The sequence below is a fragment of the Aythya ferina genome, assembly GCF_964211825.1.
Source record: "Aythya ferina genome assembly, chromosome: 1".
NCBI classification, from domain to species: domain Eukaryota; kingdom Metazoa; phylum Chordata; class Aves; order Anseriformes; family Anatidae; genus Aythya; species Aythya ferina.
Genome location: NC_140296.1, coordinates 78,835,562 through 78,855,390, shown reverse-complemented (window position 1 = coordinate 78,855,390; position 19,829 = coordinate 78,835,562). Strand labels below are relative to the sequence as shown.

General features: G+C 41.8%; 1 protein-coding gene across 4 annotated transcripts in view; it reads left to right on the top strand.

The window, feature by feature from the left end:
* The first annotated feature begins 840 nt into the window (after nt 1–840).
* GPM6B (glycoprotein M6B) overlaps nt 841–19,829 on the top strand; it is a 108,267-nt gene continuing 89,278 nt past the window's right edge. For 2 of the 4 annotated variants that reach the window (XM_084508062.1, XM_084508064.1), the window contains exon 1: nt 1,025–1,174. In XM_084508062.1, the coding sequence (XP_084364188.1) occupies nt 1,171–1,174 (4 nt within the window). In that variant the 5' untranslated portion in view covers nt 1,025–1,170. Of the gene's footprint in view, nt 1,175–19,829 lie in introns of all 4 variants that reach the window. The other 2 variants (XM_084508065.1, XM_084508061.1) reach the window with 2 other exon arrangements.

Here is a 19,829-nt window from a genome sequence, read left to right as displayed (position 1 = left end):
GCACACTGCTTCAGGAGCAGGGGTCTACAGCTGCAACATGCAAACTGATTTCTCCGGAAAGAAGCATTCACACTTTTGCCATCCCGTTGCCTTCCGTCTTTTATTAATGTGTGTTCGGAAGCAATCTGTCTCATTTAGAGAGGAATAATAGGGTTGCGTACTTTAATGGATCATTTTGTTAATAATCATGGGAGAAGATGAAATATAGCCATGCAGTGCACGTAAATAACAGAAAAGGAGGCTACTGTTATCATGGCAAAGGCAAGGGAAATGTGTGCCAAGTGCCCAATTAATGTAAATCAGCACAGGCTGGTTGATATTAGTCCCCATTTATTCTGGCTGAAGAGCTGGCCTTTGCATCCTAAGCAAGCAAATTGCTGCTAATGGTGGGAGCCCAACTGAGAAAATCAATGCAGCTTTTCTGACTTTTCTGCTCTCTTCCACACGTCTCAGCTGCGACTGTGAAGACTTCTGCGTGACACAACTATTTCTGTCTCCAGTGCATCTCAGTGTGGCTTCACAGGTGAGCAGAGAAGCTGCCCCTATACTTCCAAAACCTCCTCGCTGGCTCTGTGGGGCTCCCTTCCACTGTTTTTTTCCCCAGGGCTAGAGTTCATTTCTCCTAATGTTTGGAGAAACATTCAACAAGTCCCTGCGTGCAGCCTTGTGGCTGGAACACGGTGCAAGCAGCGTGCATCCCAATGCTGTAGGACCTCATTCCGGGCTGGGAAGAGGCTGCAAAAAGTACGAAGCTGCGGACATCAGGGGAATTGGGTTGTGTCGGACACCTGAACCGCAAAACTCCTGAGCAGCAACCCGGCCGGGGAGAGGAACTAAAGTGAGCCCCCCTCAGCCTCGGGGGTCGCAACCGGGGCCCCCAGCCCCTCTCGGGAGACCGCTGCCGTGCCGGGTGGGCGCGGGGCGGCGCTGCTCCGCTCTGCCGTGCCCCGGGCCGTGCCGTGCGGGGCCGTGCCGGGCCCCCCGGGCGGCGCAGGCAGGCGGGGACATCCCCGCCCCTCTCCCCGCCCGAGGCGAGCGGAGCCCGGCAGTGGGCGAGCTGCGGCCGCTGCCCTCCGCAGCGCATCCCGCACAGCCCGGCTCGGCACGGCACGGCCCCTGCCCTGCGCCCCCATCCCATCCCCGCCGCGCCCCGCAAGGAGAGAGCCAGCCATGGGTAAGCGGGGAGGTGCTGGTTTGGGGGGAGGTGAGCCAAACCCGAGAAGGGGCGTTTATGGGGAGGGAAAGAGCCCCCCGAGTCCTCCGCGCCCCACTCCTGCCCTGCGCGCATCCTGCACGGGGGCGCCTCCAGCCGCGCAGTTCGGGGGAGCCAGGGGTTTCTGCTCCCATCCCTACTGGCTTTTGGGGGACCTCCTCGGGTTAAGCAGTGCTGGGGGTGCAAGGAATGGGGGGAAAAGCAGCGTATTTGGGCCCGCCCGGCAGCGCTGTACCGAGCGGCCGGTGTCCGTCCGTCGGTCCGTACGGGCACTCCGGTACTGGCACTGCTTCTGGTTTTAATGGAGAAAAGAAGGGAGAAGGAAAAAATATCCGTAATTTAATTACTCAGTCAAAGGAAGCTGCCAGAATTCCTTTGGTTGCCACTTGGTCAAATTAATTTGCATCGCCTAGCTCCGTAGTTTCTAAATGCTCATTAACTGGTTTGTTCCCTAGCTCACAGAAGATCAGGCTCCCATAGCACTGAAATCTTTTCACTGAGCTTTTCTTAACTTTCCAGTGCCCCTCTAAGTACATGCTAGAGCCTGGGTCCTGCTGCCTCTTCAACTCTGAGCGCTGGAGTAAAGAGAGCAGCTGAATTGTCTGTGCCAGAAAGCTTGGGCTCTGCCTACCTGATCTGCTACTCACTTTCTGGATTGTTTTTACTACATACACTTTTGAAATTGATGTTAAATGAAACTGTAAAGTTGACTGCCTCTCCCATGTCTCAGTTTACTTCCCTTAACAGAACCTTTTACTTCACTGCCGCGGACTCATGTCAAATAGATCTTCTTTCTCCTCTTCCATCCCCGCTCCAAAAGTTTTCTGCTATCTTACTAAGAGAAGTGTATTTGTCAGATTATAGCATCTTATTCGGGGATGGTGTTGGCACAATCCGTTAGATGGTAATATGTATAAAGTTGTTCTCAAGTCTTTGCTGCTAAGTTTGTGAAATGATCTTTCTGCAGTAAATTGCTAGGGATTTCACATCAAAAAGCTCTTTCAAGTCCTCATAGGTGATTCATCTTGAAGAAGCAAGCATTTAGTGCTAAAGCCTTAGAAGAACACAAGCGTCGGTTTTGCAAGGTGTGGGTCTGTACATAATGTATGGTTTGTGTCCCTATAGAATGTACAGTCCTGTTGAGAAAAGAGGAGTGGAAAGAAGAAAACATTTATTGAATGTTTTACTGGTAATAATGGCACAACCTCCCTGTGTCTGGCCTGCTTCTTGGTTTAGAAACGCTGTGGGACAGTCTGGCTGTGACCCGTCAGGAGAGGGGGCTTCATGCACAACCTTTAATACTTTACAAAGAGCTCACAAAAAATAAGTCTTTGTCAGCTGGTGAACTAGTCCTTCGTGAATGCAACATGCTGTTTGTGCTAGCACATAAACACCATTGCCTTGCTGTGGTGCAGGCTGAGGCTGCTCCAGCTGTCCGACCAGGATTTGTTAGGAGCTTCAGTGCTGTATCGAGCTTGCTGATCCTATTGCAAGGATGTGTTTGGCTGTTTCTAATTAGGACCATTCGAATTGTTCTTACTCATGCAAAACTTTTGTGTAAGACTGGCCCACTGAGACTGATCTATTTTTTTTTTTTTTTTTCCTTTTTGGAGCTGCTGAGAGCCCACTGCTGCAATTGACTGCATTGGGCTTTTGGCTCACTCAGCACTTCTGAAAGTCAGGCCCATTGTATTTAATTACGGGTTACATCGGCTCTAGGGTTGTCCTTAATAACCACCTTAATAACCCCTCCGTGCACAAAGAACCACCCATTAGCATCTCTTACATCGCAGCACAGATTTTCTCAAATGCCAGGTCTCACCTTGGGAGGCGGGAATATTTTACAAAATGAACAAAAAAAAAAAACGCAAAGTGATTTTGTTCTAAAAATCTAAAAAGCAGTGCACGAATGGCTGTGTGCAAAGTTTCATCACTTTTCTTCTTTGTGCTTCACCAAACTGTTGATTTCAAGTAAGAAGAGTGGTTGGAGCAGTGTGGGTACATACGCTGTGTTTAGTTGTTTTTGTTTTTCCAAGTTGCTGAAGCAAACACTGTGTGTGAACGGGGGGTGAAACAGTGCCCATCTTCATACGGGTGTGCGCAGGTGTTGTGAGCAACCACTGCCCTGCAGCGCCCACTGACCTCAGGAGGTTTAGATATTCCTCTGGCCAGGGTTTCTCCTTATAAACAGCTGGGGGCAAATCCTGAAAGAAAATCAGCCCTCTTTCTTTCTGTTCAGCTGTATGCTTTGTCCAGGCAGGAGCTGAAATCTTTTGTGAATCACAGTAATAGTAAAATCCGATTAGTATCGGTCATTAAGGGTGGCTAGATTTCAATTGCAAAGTCTTGCCGTCCATATTCTATTAAATCTTGCACCTCTTAAATATATTTAACCTTGTTCCTAATTTAAAAAAAAAAAAAAAAAAAAGTTGTTATTAAGTTTATCTTCTCTTAAAACCTGTGAAGTTGTGTTTTTTTTTTTTTTTTTTTTTTTTTTTTTTTACTGCGGTCCTTTCCCTATCTCTGCAATGCTTGCTTAGGCTATTAACAAGTGCTTAAATTTGCCTTCTTGCTGTAATCTCTCTTGTCTGAGAAGGAGGAGGAGAAGAAAATGTTGTGCATTTCAGATATTTCCCAGTATCCTAAAAAATCTGTGGTTTCACCATGCTTACAGGTTCTCTCTCTTCCTAAGTGCGTGGTCTAGTAATATAGGAAATCTGCTGTCCCTGTGTGAATTATATGTCTGATAGATCTGGAAATGTTATGTTTTGGAAAAGCACACTGGGTTATAGATTTTTACCCACTGGAGAGCTGAACTGTGGAAGTGCTTTGATTATCTGTCATCTTCAGTATATTTCTATAATTTCTTAAACCGGTTGAAACCTGTACGTCACTTCCAGTGCTTTAAGTACTTTAAACATTTAATTAATTTTCTCAAGCAAGGTATCTTTTCTCAAGGTTGCTTCTGTGTGTCATTTTGCCATCATTTGATGAAGCATCATTTTCTACACGGTATTTGTTCAACAGCCTTTGTTTTTCAAGATTATTGCTATCTAAAGTCCTTGCTATCTCACAAAAAAAAAAAAAAATGAAGAAAGAGCAATGTATGCAGTGAAATTTCACTGGGGGAGACCTCCTCCAAGAACGTCTTAAATAGTTTGTAGAAACCATGGCATGTTTAACTATCATGTTTAATTCATCACGCAGTTATTCCTGCTGAAATTTCCAGGTTTCTCTTATGGTTCCTCCACTTTCGCATCCTGCTGGATGTGCTGTTAACCCTGTCTAAATGCAAATGCACCTGGTGCCCATGACTGTATCTGTCTCATCTTAAAGGCTGTATGGGTATAGGAGTGATGGAAATCAAAACAGGTGAGTTTGGGTTTGAGCTGTGGTAAGCAAACCTAAGGAAAGAGTGTAATCTCCAGGTGGCAGCAAGGACATAAAAGATGTTGTGTTAAATGAATGGGTCACAGCTGAACCTGTTGGTCTCTGTACAGATGCAGAAACCTGTGTAGAGAACATTACTGTGTAAATACCCAACATGGGTAAAGGACAAAACAAGGGCAATGGAGTGTTAAGGTGGCCTTATCCAGTTTATACTCAATGGAGCATGTAACCTGGAGGAAAGTGACTCCAAGTGGCAGTGCCAGCGATGGATCCAAGCCTCATGGACCTCTCCATGCTTTTCTTCTGCAGTTAGGTGTGAGCATCTGGGCCTAGCTGTACCCTTTGCAATTCCCTGCTACCCATCCCCTATGAGCACAGCAAAGAGCAGTGGGGTACAAGGAAAGGTTCAGCATAACAGGTAGCACTGTATGCAATATTTAGTCCTCACTGTTCTGCTGCTTTCTATTGCTGCTCTGCTTTGGTGCTTTGGCAGTCTCCTTCTCCACAATTACTTGTCTCTTGGGTTTTAGGCTCAAAAGCTTGCATATGGAGCATTGTGCAAGCAATGAAAAAAACTATGAGAATTCAAGATCTTTTGTTCTCCGTGTTTTTCGAGCTCTTTGATTAACAGCAATTTCAAAATGTGAATGGAGCTTATGTTTCATTAATAGAAAGATGTGCCTGACAGAGCCATCGAGTGATGCAAAACAGTACTTTGCTGTGTGCCATTTGTGTGTGCGTTTGCTTTATGCTTTGATATCTGAACACGTGTGATGCTTGGAAACTTTAACCTAGAGGAATACATAAAGAAAACAACTTTCCAGGAGTGTGTTTGTACTTCGTGTTTGTTTTTTCTTTTTGCCTGGAGTGGAAAAATTTTGGAAAGGACTGTGATTCACAGGCAGTGAGAACATGGGTCATGAAAACTGAACTTACTGAAGACACAAACTTATTTGGAGTATCCAGTTTAAGACACAACACTCATAACTTTGTGTTTTTTATTAAGAGCACAGAGAAATCATTGCATGTTGCAGCCTCAAAATCTGTCTTCATACATGTTCCTTTGGTGCCAGTGAAAACAAGAGTTTTGCCCAGGTTGAATCCATACACATAAGTGGAGAGTAGGATTGCACTGATGGCAAATGGGGCAATCTTACTCTTGTACTGTAAGTGACTTAGGAAGGCGAGCAGCTAGCTTGCCTTTCGGATGCCGGTTTGTGAACTGGTGGTTAGGGAGGACACCTGGTGTTAAGAATACAGCTGGCCTAGAGTCTATGGAGATCTGTGAAACAGAGTAAGTGATGGGATTCCAGCCAGAGGAGGATTATGTTTTGAGTAGTGTGCTGTTTTTCTTAATATTGGAAACATATATTTGAGCTTATCAGTGTTTCTGCTGGGCTGGAGCTGCGGAGCATGTTGCTGATGGCTAACCGGGGAAGAATCTGCCTTCCTCCCTCTTCCAAGCTAACTTGGTCTCTCTAATAGCTGTTTCTCACTCTACCTTGTAATCTGCATTTTTGTCAGCTTGCGCGCTAGGAAATTCTTTGAGACGTCTAATCCTGTGATACATGGAGCGTGCACAAGCAAAACCGTGGGCGGGCATCAGCATTGCTTGTGCGTGATCTGTGCCCTGCAAGGCTGCCAAGGGTGGGAGTGGTGGTGTGGAAACTTGGTTTCTCTGTGAGAGAGAGGTTTCGCACTGAGATTTTAAACTCTCTGGGTTTATATGAGTTTTGCTTTATGGTGCAACACAAGTATTTTACAACCAAAGAGCTATAAAATGTTTTTAAAAAATAAATAAATAAGTTGACTTTGGTCAACTCAAGATGTCTTCTTAAAGCTGCTTAAATACTAAATTCTAGGAACCTCACTAGGGGTTTGCTGCAAGGAAGTCCTAAATACATCATGCCTGCAAATGCCGTGCAAGTCTGAATTAGTGCAGAGGTCTGGCTGGATCTTCAATACTTTATATCAAGTTTTTTTTTTTGTTTAAGGAAAAACTTTTCAAAGGTTTAAAATGATTGTTGTTTGTGTATAGTCTTATGCTTTTGCTGCCAGAACTGTGTTGACATAAATGTCATGTGCTTCCCCAAACAAAAGTGTAAAAAACGTTGTTGTATTTGCTAGGAACACAGCTGAAAATAAGTTTGCCACATGGAACTTCCCTTGTGGGAAATCAAATGATTTTCTTGAGCTGCTTAGGCATGCGTTACAAAAAATAAAAAAATTAGTCAGGAGTAAAGAGAACTGACTAGTGGGAGTATGTGAAGCTGAGAACTCCTGATGCAGGCACAGGGATCTGCTCCAGCACATCTGTCAAGAGCCCACGATTTGCAAGGTGGCCCAAACAACAACACTTCCTACAACATCTGCTCCAGCTCTGTGATGAGGGCTGGTGTAAAAAAAAACAAACAAAAAAAAAAAAAAAAAACAGGACTCTTGAAATCTCTGAGATATTTGTCATACCTTGCCAGGGGAATATAACAGAGCCTGTTGCATAATCTGTTATTGCCTGCCCACCAGCCAATGAAGTTCCTGGGTCCTAAGCTGACAAATGTTCCATTAAAGCAGAGTTTGATGTAAGCAAGTATGAGAAGGCTTTGTGATACTGGACTGATTTGGCCAGTGCTAGTAATTATTTCCCTGATGTAGTGTATGCCTTCATAGATGCTTCTTCCATTCCAGACTGAAATTAAAGTGGCAATTTCTCATGCTCAGTAATTGTACAATGAAAGCCCCACATTTCAGATATTCCTTTAAGTTTCTAGGCACTAATGACTTGGCATGAAAAATAGCCAGGAAAGTAATTCTGCTTTTATAGCCTGTTATTATTAGTTCTCACTTTAAATTATTTTTAAAAAGTTTGAAAATACCCGTTTTTCTTCTCAGCCTTGAGTTGCAAAAAGCATATAATAGATACTTAGTCTTTAATCACCTTCTCAAATTTTTCTATGAGATTTTCTGGTCTTGTCTGCCACTTACACTTGCAAAGCCATGTGTGAGAAAGTGTGGTAATCTATGACATATTCAATTCCTCTCATTCCTTATTGGAAATCTGGGAGAGGAAGAAAAGAATCAGGAAGGAGAGGAGCCACTAGGAAATGCTAATATTTTAGAGTAGCCATGACAGACTGAAGGTAACTATTTGGAGAGTGGGTGGAAATGAAAGAAAATGCAAATGAGATAGCAGCTTTATCAAGACTGGAATGATTTGAGCTTGTAACAGTCAGATGTCACTAAAATGATTTTTTTTTTTTTTTCCTTGTAAACACTTATCTTTGTATTTTCAGAGGTTTCCCATGACTGCTATCCTACAAAGTTCTACGTGTTTCCCCCATTACAGTCAGCTCCCCAGTGTGGCTTAGGTTCTTCGGATCATCCTCGCAGAGGGGAAATGTTGGATCTCATGGCCAAACCTTGTTCTGCTCTCCTTCGTATCTGCTCCCTGTGAGGTTTTGTGAGCAGGGGTATGTAGGTAAATAGGTAGTTCTCTGTCCCCATTATTCCTACTCTTTTTTTTTTTTTTTTTTTTTTTTTTAATAAGTAGTCTTAAATTTTCTTTTCCTGAAGACCATTGGTTTTGTTCGCTTTCACTTCTGGCTCATATTCATCCCTTAGTTGCTATGTGAGTGGGTATATCCCCTTGTGTAATTCTGTGGTTTTGTTTTCCTCACCATTTTTCCTTGTATAGTGGCAGGTTTTATCTTATCCATCTCCTCCTGCCTTTGGACAGTTTGGGGTTGACATTTGATCCTCTATTGAATGCACTCTTGGCCAAGAGCAAAATAAGTGATGTACCCATCTTAGAGAAAGAGAACAGTGGGAAAGCTTGGAGAAACAGCTTTAAAATAAACAGAAAGTGGGGAGATGCCCTATTAAAGCAAAACAAAGTGAATTCCTGGAGGGAAGTTGAATTAGGTGATCTTTAAGGTCCCTTCCAATACAAACCATTGTATGATTCTGTGAAGACTTGGCCTTCTGTTATCACAGTAACTGGAGGGCATGGTACATGTAGAATATTAAGTGTTGTTGTCAAGGCTAATGGGGATGTCCCAGCTGCTGTTAAAGCATGGTGTATAAATGTGTTAATTACTGTATGTTTAATCTTTTCTGTTCTTGTAAGAATCTACAAAGAAAATGGATCAGGGAAGTACCAGTGTAGTTACAGTCACCACTATCTGTTTCTTCCCCTGACAAAATGCTTTTAGTTGATAAAGCTTTTTTTCTTTTATCTTTTTTTTTTTTTTTTCGTCATGCTTTATTGGTTGCTCTCAGATTGCTATTTCTTGTTTGTAGAATCACCAAACTGATTAGTATGCTGGCCATAGGATGGCAATTGACTTTCTGAAGCTCGTCTGCCCCCTTAGGATAAATTCTGTTCAAATGGGTTGGAGAACTAGGAACATACTTTCTTCTTCAATGTCATTGTTACAGTTTAACTGAGGGATGAAAATGGAAATAAAACCCGAGTTTCTGTCAAAAAAAAAAAAAAAAAAAAAAAAAAACAACCACCAGTTTTCTGGGAACATGGTATCTCTGGTTATTTTTCCTCTGGTGTGCTAAATAGGTCCTTGTGCAAAACTCCTGGGGAGGCTCCTATGTGGACTTCGTAAGATGATGCAGAAGAGGAGAAGTAGTTACCAGCCACACCATGAGTTCCTTCTTCTTTCTTGTGGTATAATACAGGTTTGTGGATTCAAAATATGCCATTATGCCTGCTTAAGTTCCCAAGCACTATAATCCTTCTTAAAATACTTGATCCTTAACCCTTCGTTTTTTTAGGGAAGAGGCTGATAAGATCAGTAAGAGGAAAACATGCCTTTTTCCTTTTGTCAGGAAAAGTGTGACTGCTGTGCCTGCTTTCCACATGGTCAGTAGCCTGTCATCTTCTGTGTCTGTGAAATATCCCTTATGTTATGGCACGTACCTTGTAAGTAAAGTGTTTTCTGTTGCCTTGCTCAGAAAATATGTCAAACTTTTCATTGCATATACTTCTTTGCTCCAATACTTGTGCTTTGCATTTGCATCAGGTTATTAGATCTGTATGGAGAGTGATTTTTCTTTTCCTCACACAAATTTAAACACAGGAGAGAAACGATTACATTTATTTGCAATTTTGATAGTATTTTCTTGTGTCAGGCTAAATTACCGACATCAAAGAAGTATCCCAAAATGCAATCAATCCTGAACTGCTATGTGGTCACAAAGACATTCAGGATTTGGCTCATTGGCACTCCAATGACTTCTGTAGCCATGAATGGACTTGTGCTAGGAGCCTTCATCCTCTGCTGGCAGACATGGCCGGAGCTGTGATGCTCAAAGCCTTCAGGCTTGACAGCTGCTGTGTGCCTCCCTTTGTCCTGCAGGGGACAGCTGGGAGGAGCACCCTGCTGATGACAGCCTGCATCCCAGGGCACTCAGGACCTACCGTGCTGGTGCTTCCTGCCAGGAGATACTGGCAATTAATTTCAAATCCTTCCCCTATGTCATCAGGGCTTTTAAGGAGCTTTTGCACTTATTATCTCCAAAACCGCCTTTCTTCCTTGACCATGACCTGCCAAGACAGCTGTGTTTCTCTTAAGCACTGGAGTTAATAATACAGAATACGAAGGTTGAGATGAGAGCAGGATTACAGCCCTCCTTAGCTGTGTACCCACTGCCAGCATCCCTGGGAGTGTGGGAGACCAGAGTGAGCAGGAGCTTTTGAGGCTGCTGAACAAAGCATAAGACACGTTGGGCGTCTTTGATCATTTACACAATGGTGGTTTTTTTGAGGATGCTGCTGCTATATATCCTTTCTGGGCTGACTGTTAAACAAGGCTAGCTTTTCCCTTACCTGATGTCTGCTTTTTGCCTATTATTACCCAGATGCAGTGGAAAGGGCATTTTTTTCAGTAACACTACGTAAAATGGTTTCCCCTTGTGTTGTGCACACTGCTGACATACATTGCTTTTATAGTAAGCCCACCAGAGCAGGTGGCTTTGCATTTGAAGGCAATCACAACACCCCTATATCCAGTAGAGCAAAAGTTACTTGGTGTGGATGTCTGATAGTGCGCTGCCTGGGCTGCATAGCTCTTTCCTATCGTGGTTCATGCAATAACTGTGAACGTGCCTCTGTTCATGTGACCTTAACAGCCAATTTAACTCGATCTCTCATACATGAGCACACAGACTTTTTCATTTCCAGCTTTGTTGCATGTTTGGGATCTCAGTCTCCTGCTGTCTCTCTTTTCATGAAGCTGTGTATGGGCTTACCTGCAGCATATATGGTAGGAGTTTGCACTGCGAAATAACTTCCAAAACATGAACCTCAGCAGCCATTTCCCTAGGAGGCATGTGGATGAGGCAGTGCTGCAGTTCCAGAGAGCTTTACCACTGTCTTTTCTTTCCCTCATAGCTATGGTGACCCTCAATGTGAGACCAGGAATGTAAAAGCTGGAGATGATTTAAGGAAACGTGCAGCACTACATACTAATTAATTCAGGTCATGATGCTCATAGGATCAGCACAGCAGCTTCCTGCCTCCCAAGCAGTTGTTGTGTTTCTGATGTGAACCCCTTTGGCTAATGCCAGGAAAGAACTGCATGTTAATTAAAATTAACCTGAACAGCTTTAGAAGAGCCTAGTTTGAATTCGGGCATGATTATTGACTCTAGCAGTATTTTCCTTTGCAAAGTCTTTTCCTTCCCTTCTGTGCCACCTCCCAAAGTGCTCAGTAGCATCCACTGGGGAGTGCCTGTTCAGGTGCTGGCTGAAACCACCGCTCTCTGTAGAGGCAGTAAGGGTTTGGCCAACACATGCCACACACCATGGTGGGATGCTGTCTGAGATGAGGAGCCAGCTGCAGGCTTGCTCATGGTGACCGCTGTTTTACATAAGCCAAACTCCAGAAAACAAGGAGTGAAAAGGTAACATAGCTGTACTGAGCACTGTTCACCTTTTCGTCATCTGAAATATTTAGGTAACTAGGCTAAGACCACTTGGAGTTATCACATTAAAGTTCTTTGGGCTTTGAGGGCCTTGCTTTCTGTACATGTATGTAGCAGCTTCAGGAAAAAGCAGGAGACTGAGCTTGAATCTCAAACTGCAGCAGCTCTGAGTGTTCAGAGCCTCTTGATCATGGTTTTCTTTCATGTGACCTAGATGATGTGCCTATGTTTTCTTTATATGTATATGACACCATTTAAAAACATATCTTCAAGCTCTCTTTGTGGGCTGGTAAACTGCAACCATGGGTTTTCATCAGAAAACTGCAGTAAAGCATTTTAAAAACGTGTTTTGCAGAAGGTTGTCTTGTCATTAGGCCACAACTAGCAAGACATATCAAGGTCTGTCATGCTAAAGCTGTGCTGCATGTTTTCCAAGGCATTTTTCTGTCTGGTTCTACTGGAAGCTGCTGAAAAGTTTTTTCCCGTATTCTTCTCTGGGACAGTGCCTGGATGCCCTCATGGCCCTGCCTTGTGCTGTTGTGCTGTACAGGGGTGTGGTAAGGTCCTCCATATGTGTGCCTTCTGGTGATGGAGCAAATAGTCTTCTTTTTCCACCATTGTCTGTTTTCATAGCATTTAAGAAGCTGGTGTTGGCAGAAGAACAAAAAACAGTAGGAAACTTTTTTGTTGTTGTTGTTAATCCAGACAGGCAGGATACTTATGTTAGAAAGATCTTTCTCTGCTAAGAAATTGAACTGTCTTTTGTGGAAAAAATGTTTGAAATGTACATTGTGGTATAACTTTTTCCCCTCTGAGAGAATTGTCTCTGCAGTGAAATGAAACCAATCTTAGTTTCAAGACTCATATTGGATATTCCCCTGTCTTGGGAGCTATTGGAAAGGAAAGCAAACATGAGTTGCAGCGGTGTTATGGTTTAGACTGTTTTTTTTGTTTTTTTTTTTTTTTCTGTTGTGTTTTTTTTTTTATTTGTTATTTTTATTATTATTTTCTTTTTGTTGTTGTTTTGTTGCTTTTTCCTGGTTTCTTCCTCTGAAATTCTAACTTATTTTGGAAAGGAAGACAAATTAGAGGTTACTAAGCATAATTTTATTCACTCCTGTAAAATGGAGTGTTGATAATCTATAAACATGCCTGTCCCTTTTTCCTTTTTGAGAATAGCTTTTCTGGAAGATATCATTAATCTCTACTCCCCATGAGATGCCTCACACTACTAGAGGGTCTGCCCTGTTGTCTCCTTGCCTTCTATGCAGGAGGCTGATTAGCATCCTTCCATAGGGCTGTGGGCGTGTTGTTCTTAAGCACCACAAAATCTTCAGTGTCTGTTCTAGCTCCTATCCAGCCATTGTCTGTTGTAGTTCTTGAATACTCAAAAATCACAAGACACACTATTTTGGAGGCATTTGTTTACTGTTTCATTTCTGAGCACTTAGTGGCTGGTACTTATTTTTAATTTTCCCTCTTCCAAGTTTATTTTTTTCTTTTTCAAAACAAAAGTTGCAGTTTGCAGTTTTTTCTGCTTGCTTTAGGTCTTAAGGGCAGCACTAGACCTTGGTGAACACGGTGATGGCATTGCAAGGGGCTGTTCAACTGCAGCTGGCACACCTCTCTTCCGAGGTGATGCTAGTACCTTTGCACTTGCTTTGCTAGAGGGGAGGAAAAAAAAAAAAAAAAGAAAGAAAAAAGAAAAAGGCAGGCTAAATCTGCTCCACACCACCTGCTGCTTCCAATTTTACACTGCTATCTTTGGTATATGTCCTGTTGCAGGTCCATAAGAAACCTCAAACCCTAGGCAAACCTGGAGCTTTTAACACACATGAAAGACCTGTGTTTTAAGGGAGCACATCAGAAATGAAACTGTGAATGAAATGGAGATCATCTTTTTGGTAGGTGATGCCTATCTGGGTAGACTTAGAAGAAAAGTGTCTCCTAATGTCACAAGGATCCAACGTTTTCAGTTCTCCAAATACTCTGTGCTTCTTCCCTGCCTTTTCCTTGTAGAGAAATAAGCTGTAAATTTATTTATGGTGTTTGAGTGTCTGTCTGATGCTTCCATGCATTCCCAGTTCAGTCCCTAAAGAGACTCCATTAACTGCTGTCCTTTTTACAAATGTTTAATTAAAAACAATAAATTTGAGGGTGGGGGAGCAGGGAGTTTCACAGAAGTGTCGTTAAGGAAATCCTTGCAAAACTGACGTAAGTGTCATAATTTTTTGTTGTGCAAGCTCTGCATGTTTCAGGCAGCCTTTGCCATAACAGAGTAGTTAGGAAGCAGTGGTTAATGGGTCAGACAGGCCCAGGGGGCTGAACGGGGTTTCGCTCAGCCGAATGTTAGTGCTTGTTAATCAACGCCGAGTTCTGTGTACAGCGCTCTTTTCCTTCCCCAAAGCCACAATGAACCAAAAACGGGTGTTCAGCTGGGTCACACACAGCATCTGTCCTTGACTGAGACAGTTCAGGAGCTTCTTCCCTCGCCTACCCACCACTGGGGCCTACTGTGGGCAGCTCCTCTTGCAGGCCTGCCTGCAGGCCCCAGCTCCCTATGGAAGGAAGGGTAGCATTCCCTCCCTTTCTCCTGAAGCCTTTTTAAGATGAGGTACAAAGCTCTGATAAAGCCCCGTCCCTAGAACTGGATGTGCAATTAATTTGTAGTGCTGTGAAATAATTGCAGAGATCTCTTTCTCTCTGCACAACTTCCATAGGTGTTAGACTTGCTCGCATTAACGAATTGTCTTTTCAAATCTTGCTGCTGCCACCTGCTCAGTCCCTCGTAAATGTAATTAACGTGGTGGTAGAAATGCTGGAGGCTATGGATTCTCAACTCTAAATGGCTTATATATTCCCTACCATAGGCAGTGTGTTAATTGGGCTATCCTGGTAAGTTTCAATTTGCCTTGATATAGGGTTTTTCTTTCTTTTTCTTTTTTTTTTTTTTTTTTTTTTTTTCCCTTGGACAATAATCTCCATGCATGCCAATTTCATAAAAAAAAAAAAAAAAGTATTTCAGTAAAAGAGCCTCAGTGGACATCTAATGCAGGCATCTTTAATTTGAGGATTTTGCATTTAGCTAAATGTCTTCCAATTAATAAACGCAAAGCAGTCTGAGCCAATGGTGTATTTAAAGCTAAAAATTAACCATGATTTACTAGATACTTATTAGTGGCTGCTGTAAAGGAACCTAAGAGCAAAAAATGGCAATTTTCTTATGTCCTGAAGCAGTTCATTCAGCTATCTTCTATTAGAGGAAATAAGAGGACCTAGATCCAGGTGATGTTGCCTTCATGTTGCAAAAAAAAACAAGAGAGGTAACTTATTTTTGCTTTATTTTAGGCAGAGAGCTTTAAAAAATAAAAGCAGTAATTGTTTTTAGAGGGTTGTTGTCCACTAAAAGTTACTTTAGGGGATGACATTCTCCTGAAACTTCCAATACAAGTTGTTTTAAACATAATGGTGAGTGCTCTAAAGGAGACAAGTTGGCTCTGGAGATCTTGGAAGCACTGCGTCTTCTCACAGTGCTCCAAGTTGACTTCTCCTTCCCTTGTTACATGGCAGGCTGCAGGGAGAGGCAGTGGGTGCAAATGGAAGTGTGAAGTGACTATTTGAAAAAATAGGCTAAAATGAGAAACCAAATGGACTTTTACTTACATAACTAATCCTCAGACTTTGTGTCTAGTGGTACAGTTTGTTAGTAGCACATACTTCTTGTTAACAAGGTTTTATCCCTGTTCAGAAATGCTTTAAGATGTTCTCTTCTCCTTAGACACACCAAGCAGCAGCCTCATGTTCTTGGCTGTAGAACATTTAAGTAGCTTGACCCCATATGTGACTGGTGTCTGTATGTGTGTGCTTGTATTAAAAAGAAACTTAGGAAAATATACATGCACAGCATGCATAATTTAGCCAATTTGACACTTTGCAGCAGTTGCAAATTACAGTTGTAAATGCTTGCTTTAACAGACAGGAAAACTCATATTTTGTATTAGACTTAGAACTGAAAGAAAATGGTTTGGAATGATTCATAAAACATGTCTCGGAGTGTTTTTGTTTTGGCTGTCCCATTCCATTAAAGACCAAATAAAATATTTCTTTAGCTTCATCTTTCAGGTAAGCGGTTACAGAAGCATGCATTACAATAATCAAAAGTGGTTGCTTTTTTTTTTCTTCTGGATTATCAAATATTAAGATCTACAACACATTTTTCATGCTACGAGCGCAATCTTGGAAATTGTGATTGAAGATCACTCCTATGGCAGGAGATGGTTCTCATGGAAATGATGCACACTGCAATGTGGATTCAAGAGGTTAATGATATGTATAGAAATAACACATGAAAGCATGATTACTGGCTTCTAACATGATTTGGGCTAGCAAGGGGCTAATATGCATAGAAGCTTTGAGTTGGAACTTTGTTTTTCAGAGCAACACAAACTTTCTATTTGCAACTCTGTTATCACTTTTTAATTTAGCAATCAAAATCATTGTAATAAGTAAAGATCTGTTCTGTAGTGGAGATTGTAATAGAAATGATGTTCTTTTATAATTGTAAGTATAATTGCAAAAGGTATACTGTTTCAGTTACAAAATAAACTATATGTGCTTATACTTACTAGAAAACAGTGCTTCTCCTAGAATCATGAGTTGTTCTGAAGCGATAGATTAATCTCCAGAACTACAGGGGAACATGGCGGCTTTACTTCTCTGAGTTGCGTTTTTTAGTCTTCATTACTGAAAAATTAACAGGCATTTGGGATTTTCTTTACATTTTTATTAAAGTAGTTGTGAGCACTTCAACTACAGCCTTCCGAGGTGATTGGTCTTGGTAGACGGCTCCCCTTAAACGTACACTTAGCACTACGAAGTCATGCTTTCATACACACAGTATTTCAAAACTGTGTTATATTGTCCGTAAACTTTCATCTCTAAAATGCTGAATCTCCTTTAGATATAGGTGTGCATAAACCTACATGTAGCAGCTAGGTGGCAGAAACTGTGCCTTTTTAAAATAGTGGTACTATAAATGCAGGAGTGTTGCTTTGCAGTGATTGCTCAGTTTCTTCAAAAGAAGGATTTTTTGATACAAAATGTGTCCTTTGAGAAGAGAAAAGCAAATAACTGTCTTCTGTTTTATTGGTGACATCTTTTTGCTAGGTGCCTAAGTGGTCAGAAATATCTTCTGTTGCATGCCTACTTTCTAGGTACCCTCTGTTTAGAATATAAATAGCACATCTGACAGATATCACTTTATACTTCTGCCACTGTGGCTTCTTTACTGTCATGTCATTTACCTGTCAGACTCTTGTATAACTAAATATGTATATCAAATAAACTACTCATGTGAAAGAAGGTTTGGTTTGTGAGTGTACCTGTACAGAACAGAAGCTAAGGGTATGAAAAGCTGGGAGTAGGGACTGTTCATGGTTTTCTATCTCACTCATCAGAGCTGAAGCTCACCCTAATTGTGTGGCCTAGTCCTCTTAGTTTCAGCAATTATAGGACAAAATATGGAGAAAACACTTATTTTAAGATATGCTACTGCTTCACAAAGAATGCCTTATCATTTAAAAGGAAAACTACCTAAAACAGAAATGCAAGTAGTAATGAACACTACACCCAACTAGGAAATTTTCTAACTTTGGATGACAATGGCAATTTCATGCAGTTGGTTGTCCTTTGCTGGGCACTGGTCACAGGCAAAGGTGGTAAGCAGTTTTGGTGCTCTGCTTGAAATTCTCTGACCTTCCAGTCCCTTCTGTTTGGTATCTGCTGCAGTCGAGGTAAGAAGCCAGAGAGGACTTAAGCTCCCCTTCGCATGCGTTTCTGAGCTTCAAGACAGAGCCACTGTTAGCGCTGGCAGCTCTAGGACTAAAGCATTAAGGCAGTGAGGGTGAAGCCCTTGCTTTTCTGGAAGAGTAAGGAGCGTACTCAGGCTTCTTCAGTTGCTATCATGCTGCTGATACCAAGAACATTCACATGCTTCAATTAAAGGAAGTGTTAGAAAACATCACAAAAGAAATAGTTTATGAAAAGTGGTGGGCCCCTCTTGCTGGGTTCTTCTTCTGCATAACACCTTGGGTTGGAAACACGTGAAAGGACTATTGCTGCTCAGCCTCCTGTTGTTGTGGCAGCTTCTCTTGTCTGAGCAGGCAGTCTTCAAGCTACCTGTGCTGTGTCAGCGGCGTGAGAAGTACTTTTGAGTGCACGGTCTTATCAAAGTTACACAAGTTAATTTGTTTTAAGAAGAATGTAGCAGGCTTACTGAAGAAGAAGCAGGTTATTTTGTGTGATAAGTTGGGAAGTAAATGCTGTGTTACAAAACAGGGTGTTTAAGAAAAGGCTTGAGAAGGGAGAACTTACTGTCCTCTCATTAAAAAAACACTATACAACAGCTCTCTTAACTCTTGATTTACCAAAAAAAAAAAAAAAAAAAAAGAAAAGATTCCTTAATGACCAACTCTGTGGGACTTTGGAACATACAATCTGGAGGACAGTTCATTTGTTATGATGTTTAAACTTCACTAAACATTACAATGTAATTTTATTGGACTCAGAAGACAAATTTTAAATTGTCAAGTGCATGGTGTCCTAAAATGTAATGGAAGGGATCAGTGGGTCCCCATGCCTGTATTGAGCATTGACAAACACAAGTCATATATAGCAGCTGGATAATTTGTAGGGTTACTGTAAAGCCCCTTCATCACTCTAGCTTTTTAATGTCAATTTTGTGTATTTTAGCCAGAGCCATCATTGTGCATTTGACTATAGAATGTGCAGTCAGATAAAAATGTTTGTGAGAGCCTTCCCAAATGCATTTTTACAGGAGCAAGCATATTAACTTAGCAAAATGCTAAGTTGTTCGTTAAGGCAATATGTTGTAGTGGCAAATGCCAAGTAATTTACGTGAATTTTCAGTCATGTGTACTTGTTTCTTGGCTTAGTGGCTTTGCGCAAATGGGTTGAATTCTTTCATTTCGCTTTTGTTTCATTGGCTTATGTATTTGGGATACTTAAAGGGTAATTATTATCTTCAAAGTGCTGTCGTGCCTAAGTGGAGGGTGGAGCTGAAGAGGTTTATTTATGGGAAAAGAAAAATGACTTAAAGTTGCAGGCTTCATTCATATTTGTTTTTAACATTGTCAATTACAGTGTGTTTTTAAACCCTCACATAGAGTAGTGCCTAAAAAGGCTCATAAATCCCCTCCCTTTAGTTTCTCCTCTTGCATTCATAAAGCAGAAAGTTGGAAGAAGAAGCAGGCTGTAGCTGAGGAGAGAGGCAATGCTTTGCCTTTCGGAAACCAATGTCAATTTTTTCCTGTGGTTTAGTTTCCTGCTCTCCTGGGCACGTTATCTTTTCTGCCTGTTTTCATGTAGATTTGTCTAAATACAAAGGAGAAAAAACCTTATCCTTTTTTCATCATTTAAAGAAAAATCAAAAGGAAAAAAAAAAAAAAAAAGAAAACCCACTGCTGTTTCAGATTTGGAGCTGTCTGTGACTCTGCCATGCCTGGTGCTTCAGAAGGAAGAAATATGCCCTGGCTGCAATCCAGCCCATTACTGCTTTCTGTAATTTCACGGGTTGGCTAAATTGCACCTTATGCACCTTAATATGAGTGGTGGAGGAACCTCTGCCCCTGTTATGTGGCAGAGAAAGGGCTGGCTAACAGTGTTTAGGCCTTTGAGAAGAGTAACCGCGTTTCCTAGAGTTTGCATGCTTGAAGGGTCTTGAGTGGAGGAGCTCTGCTACTCTTCCTTGGCCCTGAGATGTGCGTTCCCTTCTTGCTTCATTTACACGTCATTGAACATGAATTCTTCCTTGTGATCTGCAAGTGAAGTTAGCTGTACTATTAGAGGTAATTAAAATAAGGCAAGCACCCCACATCTGGAACAAGGAAGGGGAACATCTGCCGCAAGCCCTTAGGAGATGCTAATCCCTTCATAACTGGGGGCTGCAGGAACGTGGCGGAAGAGGAGAGGGGGTGGACAGCAAGCAGAGGGATGGCGAATGAGATGGGAAGGGCTGTGCATGGGAAAAGTGGAAAGTCGTGGGAAAAGCAGCACTGCATGCATGTGAGTTTAAAATAAAAAAGAGGTCTCAATGGGAAGCAAGGTCAAATTTATTCTTTGGACCCTTTGGGCCCTGTCAGCACATATTGATGTATTCCCGCATACAACTTGCATAAATAGTTTAATATATTTTTATTTCTTTGGATGTCAGTAATTAGGTATCTAATACCACATGAAGCATAAATTATCTGGAATTTAAACCTCTGTTGTGTCCA